General features: G+C 38.0%; 1 protein-coding gene across 1 annotated transcript; it reads left to right on the top strand.

Moving 5' to 3' along the window:
* Positions 1-1,344: 1,344 nt before the first annotated feature.
* On the top strand, positions 1,345-9,630 carry LOC106153459 (beta-1,4-galactosyltransferase 4-like). The gene is made up of 8 exons (XM_013527398.2): positions 1,345-1,817; positions 3,520-3,947; positions 5,113-5,221; positions 6,572-6,695; positions 7,021-7,208; positions 8,148-8,270; positions 8,693-8,788; positions 9,251-9,630. Exons 5-8 carry the CDS (start codon positions 7,054-7,056, stop codon positions 9,369-9,371), a joined length of 495 nt encoding a protein of 164 aa, XP_013382852.2. The 5' UTR covers positions 1,345-1,817; positions 3,520-3,947; positions 5,113-5,221; positions 6,572-6,695; positions 7,021-7,053; the 3' UTR covers positions 9,372-9,630.
* Positions 9,631-12,060: the final 2,430 nt, after the last annotated feature.

The following is a 12,060-nucleotide window of genomic DNA, read 5'->3' as shown; positions in this document are numbered from 1 at the left end:
AAGTGAAATAATGAAAGACCAGTTGGTTAAAAATTATTTTTTCTTGTTTAAAAACGGATGAATTATATGCAGAATGTAGTATTAATACAATGCTAGCTTTCATTTTTTCACCATTAAATTTGAAGGACATTAATAAATGATGGATTATGAATGATGCTTTTTTACGTTTTTGGATGAAGGTTATCTCTTATTTTTTCCTTTATTATGACAGTACGCTTTGATTAAATATGGTGTTATGGCGTTTATGAGGACGTCTCTTAAAATTTTCTGGTGAACTTGTTGAACTGTTGAACTTGAATGGCAATCATATATCAGCAATCTTCCGGTGACCTTGAATTTGACCTTGACCTACATTTTATCGTGAACTGCACTTTGCAAATGTTCTGACCTTTATATCACCAAAACTGACACCCATATTTACTTTTGAACTTTAATAAGAAGTCATATATTGGCATTGTTACTATGACCTAGAATTTGACTTTTAATTGATATTGAAAACTGGAGAAACTGAACAGGACAGTAAATATTCGAGCAGATGGCTTGGTCCTTCTTAAAAAGTGACGACTCATCAGTGACAACCTTCCAGGTTAAGTATTTGCCCATATGAACTTAGTTTCATTGATGAAACATGTGCTGAAACTAGGAAAAAACTTTTTTTTTAACTTTCGTCAAAAGGTTTTTAAAGAAATATAATGGTGAAATTAGGTGTCCTTAGGAATATACATTGACGGATCCAGAAGTTGGCTTCAGGCTAGGGGACCATATATGTTAAATGGGTTCATAAAGATGTACACGAGGAGAATTAAACTGTTCTAATATGTGATTCAAAGGAATGGAAAATTGTTTGAATTTGTGCCGTTATTCACTTTTTAAGATTATAGGAGGACGGAGGGGTGTGCGTATCTCTGAAGATAAGGACCTGCTATACACCTACCCTCTACCGGGGCCACAGTTTTTATCATTTGGACATTTTAGGCTGTATTCCCAGAGCTTTTAGATCGATCTATCCCCTCGGGGAGTCTCACTAGATTACTGTCAGATAATCCGGCTTAAATGTCCGTCCCGCCTACTACAAGCTGTAAGGGGGTAATTAACTTTCGTGTCCGCCCGGCTGACAGCTATTTAGCGTGAACCCCCAGGGAGTTAGGTCGATCTAAAGTAGATCGATCTAATCTCTGGAAATGGGGTCTTAGTTGAGGTGCAGAGAATAACTGTGAATTTAACCAGAGTTATCTGTGAATATCTTGTGAAAAATCAAACTGTGGCCCTAGTAAAGGGTACTATGCAGTCCCCACCCCACCCAACCCCCACCCCTCACCCCCCACACACTCCTCGTGACCACACCATTGTTTTACAGCGATCGGCTACGGAATTCATACAGGTCAATCTTTGAAAGATTGACTCTCTTATCTGAGAATTCTGGCAAAACAAACCACTTGCGGTGCAACCTTTTAATCAGGGACTAAATGAAGTCCCAAATGTTAGTTGCCACAGGAAATTCCTCCGCTGTTAACCGCATCACCCCCCCTCGCCCTCCTTTTTTCGTGTCAGAGTGATAAACAACATATGTATTCAGTTGTCTCTTTTTGCTCTTCATTAGCCTCCAGCAATTGCATCTGTGAGGGTGAAAATAATCGAAGACCCAGTTTTACACGAAGCACTTCATCGTAAACTGTAGACCTATGGCGCTTTGTGCGGTACTAGTTACACATAGATATATTCGAATTCGAGAGTAGACCAGGCATTTAGATAGGAGATATAGCCAGAAAGAATTGTGGTTGAAATTTGATAAAGTTATTCGCTGTTAAAGAAATAAGGTAAGGTTATCATGCCTTTTTTTTCAATTAATATATTCATCATGGATCGAGTCATCACTTAAAGACTTTTCCGCTTTTCAATCTCTTCATTTTCGTCGTTTGTGAATAAGGCTTTTGTGCATTTTCTTTTGGGTGTACCAAATGACCAGAAATTTTCCACGAGGCTTGTGGGATGCTTTCGAAAGGAAGACGGGACTGAATTAATCTCTTTTGTTGGCGTACTTGTGGATCTCTTTAAGAGAATGTGTTGTAGTTTGCAGAAATAAATGCTATCTACCAGCATTGCTCATTCTGTTAAAGAATTGATCCGCTTTATTTTTATCAGTGAATTACATATCTTACAACGATCATTTGGCATGGAAATGACAAACGGAAAGTATGCAGATTTGACATCGAGGTGAACACGTGTCATATATTTTAAGCACCCAGATACCTTGTTCTTACATATGTAGTAAATTCATCAGTTGTCGGAAATGCCTGTCATTGTAGCTGTTATACTATAAAGATCAAATGTATACTTATCCCCCTTCCTCTCCCCCTCTCTCCTCATTCCCATACCCCCCTCTGCTTTTCTTTTGGCCCGTTACCTTTATCCGTGTCTCTCTCCCTCCCTCTTTCTTTCTCTCTCTCTCTCTCTCTCTCAGACACACACACACACACACACACACACACACACACACACACACGCATATTCAAATTCTGCATGAGTAATGGTAAGGCGTGTGTATATGTAAAATTAAGGAAGTCGCAAGGCCGTGCTTCTCTGAGATCAGCGCTCTCTTCTCTCAGATTTTCTCTCAGATCAGCGCTCTCTTCTCTCAGATTTTCTCTGAGATCAGGATCTCTTCTCTCAGATCTTCTCTCAGATCAGCTGTCTGGACTTCAAAACACAAACAGTGATTCATTCCACGTAAGTTAACGTAATTCTATATAGTCTGTGAAAATGTCCCAGAGGCAGTCACGCAGTGGGACTTTTATTAACTCTCTGTACCATGAAAATATATCGTGAACGATATATTACTCCATGCTCTGTACAGACAAAATAGGCCTATATTTCAACAAAAAGGAAAATCCACATGGAATAACATACTTTGAGGCAAAGGTTCGGGGCAAGCGTTCGTGCATGGTTTTACTAGTAAGTTGTTATAGACCAATATTGAGCTTATTTTTACATGTATTAGTGAATAACGTATCTTACAACAATTATTTAGCATGGGAATGACGAACGGAAAATATAAATATTTTTCGTGCGTGACGTTACTACTGGGTAGTAAGTTGTTATAGGCCAATACTGAGCTGTAAGTTACTTTTCATTTAATTCAAAGCAAATTTGGAAAATTCTGATTACAGTCCCATTGAATAGTTTGTCTCTGTTAAGGTAACTTGTTTTAAAATGGATGGCTTATGTTATTGTTTTTTCTTTTTTTTTGCCATCTCGTCTAGAGAATTCCCTAAACATCCAAACACGTCAGATGAAACGGGTTACTCCATTCATTTCGTACTCGCTAAATGTCTTGTTAGGACGAGACTGCCATAGGAAGGGCAGAGAGTTAAACGACTCCGGGTTACTCTATACATTTTGCCATCTCTAAACGTCTTGTTAAGCATTTAGATGACCCCAAAAATGACACAGGAAAGTCTTACCCGCCACTTTGTAAACTGAATTGAGTTTTTTTATTCAATCAATAAACCTCATTTTCAGGATCGTTTGCGTTATTAAGAAGTGCCGCCATTTATTGAACAGCAGCTAGAATAACGGACGTGAGACTGCACTGGTATTACGGACACTGAAGCTCGAAGACGGATCCCGTATATTCTCCTCCCCGTTAATTCATACTGGGGCGGCACCAACAATGCGCAGAATTAGTAAAAATCTCTGGCCTGTTACAATTCATAAAGAGCGAGGAAATATGCATGTGAATGTGGTCCATGTTCTGGTCGGGTTGGTCGTTTTCCAGGTAGTACTTAATGTGTTTTATTTGGCAAAATTATCGAGGCCATCTCGTGAGTGTGAAGATGGGAAAGTAAAGTCTGCGCCGGTATACAACGCTAGGAGAGGAAAGAGGACTGGTAATCTTGAAGAATTGGAGGAATCTCAAGAACCCTGTCTTGCTTATCCGCACACGCTCGGTGAGTTATGTTGCTTAATTGTGAGTGGTTAACTTTAATATCTGAAAGATAAAAAAGAGGTAGAAAAATGGTGTGAACTAAAAAAAAGTTGGAGAGAGAGAGGGGAGTGAGGAAAACATGGAATTTGTGAATGAGTGAAAAGGTGCTCTCTGAAATTGGAGATCTGATTTTAAGCAATAATGTTCCCCAGATTCCACCAACGTTCATTGATAACAAGTTTTAACTGTGTACTTTAACTTCCTTATAGTTTTAGACGGTGAACTTTTGACCCGAATAATTTTTGAAAAAAGATCAATGCACAATGGACGCTCCGCTGTATTCATTCATAGAAAAAACATTGTATTTAACATGGCCGTAATGAATGGCACCCATGACGTATATCGCCATCGTTTTCAGCTCCCGGGTATATTACTGAAATTCCGCTTTTTTAAAGCTGATGATGGTGTTGTTTTAATCATATTTTTATGTGTTTTAAGTCCCAATTAGAATATCAGTTTACAAGTTTCGATTAGTTGTAGTGTACACAATCACTCCTTGTAATCCTACCTTAATTTGTACGGCCAAGTCAACATGAAAACATTTGTGACGGACGACAGTGTTGAAAAGTTCCAAGACTGGGTTTCCATGCCTAGATCTATCCATCTGGATCGGTCTAACTCCCTGGGGAGTCTCACTAAATTGCTATCAACTAACCGGCTTAAATGGAATTTAGGGGGTAAAGATAATTACCCCCTAACAGTTTTACTAAGGGCTCATTCCCATTAATACTATCGGTCTACGTAGATCGCTCCAATGCAGCGAGGGCTGTCGCTAAATGTAATCATTTTCCCACATTAACTCGTTTCCCCTTGTTTAAAGACACACCAGGTTTGATATTTTTATAACAGATTTTTTTTATTTTTAAGAAAAATGTGAATGTCACGGAAAACAATGTACAAATCTGTTCACAGACTCCAAGCTCATTTAGACACTCCCGCAATAAAGAGAATGGTGAATTTCATTGTAAAATTAGGAATAGGGAACACGCTATCTAGTTTATAAACGAGTATGTCTCAGCGGTTCTGGAAATGACGCCCCTTTATGTTCAAGGGGAATCTATTTTGTTTTATCAAGCTCCTGCACAAAGTGTATGTCTTTAATTATTCCCATGTTTTATTTATTTCAGTTGGTCGCATTACCATAGACTTTAACGTTACAAGTACTCTAGAGGACATAAAACACGCTATGCCTGCCATGACTTGGGGAAAATGGCAACCGACAGACTGCAAATCAAGGTACACTTATAGGCCTGCAGAGGGCGTTAGACTTTAATTTTTATTCAATTTTTTTCTTTTAGAAATCTCTACATTTTGCCGCCAATCACCAAGGTATTATGGTACCAAATCTTGCACAGATTTGAGAAATCGAAGTTCGTTTTTTTAGTTTTTTGATTCGAGTTTTTGAGTCATTATCCTTTAGTTTATGAAAATTGGTAGATTTCACTAGTGATAGTAAAAATATAATTCTTTTAGAACCCGAAAACGGGGTTTTGGATAGTAATGGTCTCAGCCTATTATTTATTTATTTATTTATTTGTTTGTTTATTTATTATTATTATTATTATTATTATTATTATTATTATTATTATTATTATTATTGTATAACTGGTAAACATGGTGGGCCTTGGCGATAAAGGGGAAAGTTGAAATTTCAAGGCAGTTGCCACATACGGGTCTTTCGCTCACAGTACAGTATGTCTTCAGTCTAGTACTGGGGGCCAGTTTAACGATTAAATTATCTTAAGTTTGATATGGACCAGTGCCCATCGTAGTCTATTTCGAAGCAGAGACATACTTTGATATTTTAGCTTGGCTTTTCCTACTGAGATTACCTTGTACTGGCTAATAATGTCAACTTTAGAATATCAGCATTTAGAACGATTGTCCAGTATAAATGTCGAGGTATATTTTTACCACTTGGTCTAGGGTAAGCACAATTTGCTATGTGGTCTTTTCGAAATCCAACTTTGTCGACTTATTCTTTGGTAGTCTTCGTTTAAACTGATTTACGTACGGCGCCATCTTTTTATTTATTTATTTATTTTTGTTTACAGAGTTCACAGGGAAATCTAAAGCAATTCGTTAAAGCAAACCGAAATGAAATTTCATGTCTCTTCATAACTTTTCAACGTGTATATAAGGTTTTATAAGAACTTCTGGGTGGCAAAAATAAGCATTTTGGGGATTTTCAAACTCATTAGTGTGCCTTTAATTAGTTCTATCTTTATCTATCTTCGTTACAACGAAGAATAGAAAAAAGCAAAGAAAACACCCAGGCCCATGCAGAAGCTGTTTACAGCTGTCACGCATATAGACGCGGTCAGTCTACTGTTTGACCACAGGTGTCGCTAGTAGCCTCATATAGAACTGTCAAATCTCTTCTTCAGAGATGCACTGGAGACCACTGTGATATCAGAGAGTAGGGTGTGTATATTTTTCACGAGAGCCCTCTTGGTAGGCCTAAATGTCATGTACACCGCTCGTTACCAAGGTGTAGCCTATGTGACATCCACCCGTGCTATTGCGCTGTTTATCTGTTATAGTTTCGCTTTTGATTGAAAAAAATATGTTCATTTTCTTTTTCAGCCACCGAGTTGCCATCATCATCCCGTATCGTAACCGCAGACATCACCTTTCCGTGTTGTTACGCTATCTTCACCCTTTCTTGCAGCGACAACAGTTACACTACTGAATCTTTTTAGTGGAACAGGTAAACGAGTTTTCTATTCAAGTCAGGTTTATCCTGTGTAAACACAGTTTGTTATTCTTGATTGTGTTTGCATCTATTTCAAGTTATGAATTTTTTTGCCTATTCGAGTGAAATCATCATTCTCTCCTTTCATTCAAAAAGAGACAAAAAACCTACAAACTTCAATATGGGAAAGCGTGTATATGTATTGTACGCCTGTGATCACTTTTGGATATGGTATGCGTAGGTGATTTGGGGAAAAAGTGCTGACATTTTCAGGAAAATATTATATTATGATTACCATTATAAAAATAACTAAATCAAATTATATATTTACATGTATCAGGCAGGTGTAGGCACTTGGAACAAGGGTCGCGTCATGAACGCTGGATATCTCGAAGCCGCCAAATTGTTCGACTTCCAGTGCGTCATCTTCCATGACGTGGATCTAGTGCCGGAAGACGATCGGAACAGTTACGGCTGTCATGACACTCCTCTTCATATGTCGTCTGCTCCGAGTCAAGATAAGTACAAGTGTGTATAGTTGTTTTTTTGTTTGTTTCAGTTTGGTTTCTTTCAGCCTATCGTTCAGGTACCCAATATCTCAGGGCACGCTCACAGTGAAACTATCGTTCTTCGTTCTACTTTGCAGGGACTCTCGCTGAATGTAATCATAACCGAATGACACGCCTTCTGGAGAAGCAGGCGTAAGACATTCACATCCTAAAGCTGATTGCATTCGGCGAGAGTCCCGGCAGAGTTGGATCGATCTACATAGAACGATAATGCCATTGTGAACGTGCCCACAGAGTACGAAAGTATACTGGTATTAAAGAGAGTTACTTCTCGGCCTTTGAGAGTGAGAGTGGAGTAATCCGGTCATCTTAAAGTAAAAAAAATATTTTGATATATTTTTCTAATTCCTTTAAAACGGAAATTAAAAATTCGATGGCTGTTGTTTTCTTCTTATTTCATCTTTCTTTCTGTTTTGAAGACTGTGATATGACTGAGGAAAAACTTATTCATTGTAGATATTTAAACGAAATATGTTGATGACTGTGAAGTACCTTTGGATTAAATACATATTTCGCATGTGTTATTTTAATATATCTAATATTTTATATCTGTTCTCTATTTTGATGAATTTATCATCTATGAATGATACAGAATAAGAACCACTCTCTCCCATTCTCTCTTTCACACTCTCACTCTCACTCTCTCTCTTTCTGTCTCTGTCTCTCGTTCCATATCTTTCTCACATCCCATTCCCCTCTCAACCATTATGTGGCTAATACATTTACAAGTACGTTTGTTGTATACCTATAGTAAATGCAGTAATGCAGTTTTATTCGTATTGCTATATCTCGCTTTACATTTTCAATTTTAAAAGGTTTCATCTCACGTTAAAGATAATTCCATTACACTTGTATATCATACGTTGACTAGCTTATTTCTTTTCTTTCCATATCCCAGAACCCTGTACAAGTCACTTGTTGGTGGTGTGCTAAAATTTCCCCGTGAACATTTTCTGAAGGTCAACGGTTACTCCAACGAGTACTGGGGGTGGGGCGGAGAGGACGACGACATGGCCCTGAGGTCAGTTGAACCCAACTTTTTATTATTATTACTAATTTTTTAAGTTTTTTATTTGTAAATTAATTTTTTTAATATTTGAAATATATATGTATTTTTTGTCAGCTTACGTCACCAGAAACTTCTTCAAGTCTTTTCTCGCAAATATTTCGGTGCCAGGGATTAGGCTCAATATTAAAGTGAAAAAGAGACAGATAATTAAATAGATATGTAAATTAAATAAGAAAGCTAAAAACTTATTTTTGCTTTTGTTGTGAAGAAATTATAGTACAACCAAAATATCTGATCACTGAAGTGAAAAAATTCTTTAGCATAAAAATTGAAAATTTCAGTCCTACTCTTTGTTGTACATACTTTAAATGCAGTTGTAAAAACTATAATATTCACATTTGTCAAGTTCCTTAAAGGCGAAATTCTCATTCCAGGCTAAAAGCATCCGTGTTGGGATTTGAGCGCGTGGATCCCGCGCTGGGACGATATACATCTTTAACCCACGCAAACAGGGATAAAAATCCTCGCAGGTGAGACCCAAGACTATGACTTAACTGTCTGCTTCTTAACTGTAGTCAATTGATTAATTTCTGTATGAGTAGATCAGTCAATTAAATGAGTGACAGATAATTATTTCTTCGTTGTTTTTCTTGTAATTTTCTTATATTGAGTAAAGGGAAGTAATCTTGGCAGGCTTGTTTTCAATGGGTGGTATAGCACCCTGCATATCAGCCATAACAGACTATTGTACTTTGCTTTGACAAGTCATTGATCTGCCTCTGGTTCTCAGGGTGGAGTATATATATGGGTCAGCGCAATATCAAATAATATATTCCTCTATCCTTAATTATCTATCTGTATATGGAAGTGGAAAAAATTACATCTGCCGCTGTATAAGCAGAGTGTACACTGAACATTTTAAGTAAATAATCAATTATAGATATACTTATTGAGATAATCCATGTTTTTTTTTTTTTCGTTTTCACTTCAAGAATGGCACTGTTGAAAAGCGCAAAACGCAAAAAAAGTTCCGACGGCGTGTCCACCATACCATATCACGTGGAAGCAGTGACGGACGAAAAACTCTACACACATATTTTGATATCTATATAAAGAATTGTTTAGAGAATTTGATCATTAATTTCATGGTTATCATCATTGTCGTCATCGTCTTCGCCGTTAAGGGTCAACGTAAAAGGACGTGTTAGACTTTTGAGTGTTATTGTTAGCAGTAGTTGGGACTTGGACTTAGCCTTGGAGTCTGCTTATACGTTTAAAGCGCGGGAAAGTGTGGGAATCGGTCTTAGCCAAGAAAGCTTGGGATCTTAGCCGACTAAGTTGCATTTCATCAAGAATAAATACTTCTTTAATCGTTTTTGTCATTGGTCTTTTTACTTTACCCGATTGTGATTGTCCTAACTATTTTTGTACTCCAAGGAACGACAATAGCCCACTAAGAAATGTCTGTTTTATTCACTGTGCGTCAATTGTTAGTAGCATAGCTTAGTCGACTTTATGTAGACGGAAGTCGGATGTCCAAGTTCAGAAACAGTTTTAGCTAAGTCGCAAAAGTTCCCTTTACACATGATTGCTCCACGATATATCTTGCCTTGGAGAAAAACAAAGCATGTAAAGACAATGAATTATTCTTTAAATCTAAGCCGGTGTAACAGGAATAGAAGTCCTGGGAATGGAAGTCGGGGCTCCCATATGATAAGTACAGGTTAGCAGGGGCGGATCCAGGATTATCAGAAGGGGGGTCCGCGGATGCGAAGCCCCCCCCCCCCCTTGGCGTGGGGTTCGGGGCCCGCTGAAGTGCCCCCCAAAATTTAGTAAAGGGCGAACGGTGCTATTTGGTACGGTTGAGAACTATGATTCAGCTAGTCAAAATTCAAATTTCAAGAGGGGACCATTGATGTGATTTTTTTTCAGAACCCCCACTAAATCTGCCACTGATTGCAGGCTTTCGTTCTTAAAAAACAGAAAAAAAACAGTAGGCAAAGACCATTTTCCAATATATCATTTTCGGGAAAAAGTGTTAAAATGGCCATGTAATCATGTAATCTTTCAACGAACCTCTGTCTTTTAAAGCCTACATAATATTTAGAAAGAATGGTATCAAAGTAAAAAAAATGTGTGATCAATACAACATCGCTCTGTGTTTTGGAGAGCAAACAGTGCCCTTTGGTGCGGTTTAGAACTATGATTTAGCTAGTCAAAATTCTAATTTCAAGAGAGAAATATTGGTATGATATATTTTTCAGAAACCGAAAGGCGGGAAGGGGGGGGCAGGACCCCCTTGACCCCCCCCCCCCCCTCTAAATCCGCCACTGGGTTAGGGTTAGTTGGAGTATTGGGGTTAGTATATAGTACGAATGTCACCTGTGCAAAGTAACTACGGACTACGGACTACGGTTCCTAGTGGGACTTCCATTCCTGTTACACCGGGACTTGGACTTACATTATTCGAAATAGCCGTCCCGCTATTACACTGGATCAAATAAAGAATGCATTTAGAACTATTCTCAGTCTCGTTAAATAATCTGCGCTGAACAGCTTTGATCACCCTGTCCCATGACCTGGCACGGATATTTGGACCCCCCTTCCCCGCCCACCCCCCTCCACCGTTTGTTAATGTTCGGCTGTTCTACTCTCATGGCTTTTTTCACTACCCTAAACCAATCTTTTACAATGTCCATGATGATGGGGTCTCACATAGAGAAGGCAGCATCAATGGAATGGGACTGTCTGAACACAGCAGAATCATAACACCGACATAGCTTGTGTGGCTTTGTGTTTTGGTACACGCGGCTCTTCAGGGATTGTTTTATCTCCTCAAATTATGCCGTAAAATTCTCAGTGGACCCACAAAGACGGCGCGAAAAAGGCGCAGCGTCGTGTACTCAAATAATGTATGACCACTGGTTTAAAAATAATTTTTCCTGTTGAAAATAGATGACTTATTTACAAGGTGCGATATTATTTCAATGATGCCTTTCATTTTTTTTACTATTTAATTTTGAATGACATCAATAAATGAAGGGTTATGCATGTTGGTTTTTACGCTTTTTGGTGAAGGTTATCTCTCATCTCTTCCTTGTTATAGCATTAAATTTTGATTGAATTTGGCGTTTTGGCGTTCGTGAGGACGTTACTTAAACTTCTTTCAGGTGATCATCTCTGACAATTTAGTCTACTAGTTGAATATTCCCGATTCATCTTTTATAAAACTCCATTGTTTACAAGCTCCGTTTGATAAATTTGAAGTTACGAAGTATATGTCACTCAAATTAGCATTAAGCGTTTGTCGCACGCGCATTTCATTTCTGATGACAGAACATGTAACAATTTCAATTTACAGACTTGACATTTAATATGGAATATTTTTTCCAAATCATAATTAATCAGTTTTTTTCCTATTTTGCTGACTGATAAATGAAAATAAGGATTAAAATCGTGTTTTAAAAACTTTTGATAATCTGTTCGATGTTATTGTGACATGAGTCCATTAATTGAATTCGCCAGTGAAGCAAACAAAAATACATTGCCTATTTTAAGTCATACGACAACCATTGAAAGCGATATTTTCGATCTCCATATTTTCCTAATTATCGTCTTTAAAAGAGTTACACGCCCCACAAAGGCCCCTCGTGTGGGTGTCTAGTCACAGCAGTGGTCGCTGTTACGTCGGACCTCATCTTGCCGCTACCAGAGCTTTCAAGCGACAAGGCATTCCTTAGAATGGGTTTTAGAGTTTAATCTGGAATAAAATTTCAGGCAACGGTTAAGACTTGGCCAGTTT

This window comes from Lingula anatina, chromosome 10 (assembly GCF_051362555.1).
Source record: "Lingula anatina isolate TDL-2025a chromosome 10, LinAna3.0, whole genome shotgun sequence".
In the NCBI taxonomy this organism is placed as follows: domain Eukaryota; kingdom Metazoa; phylum Brachiopoda; class Lingulata; order Lingulida; family Lingulidae; genus Lingula; species Lingula anatina.
Note: the sequence above shows the minus strand (reverse complement) of the source record. Positions and strands in the feature narration are given on the sequence as shown.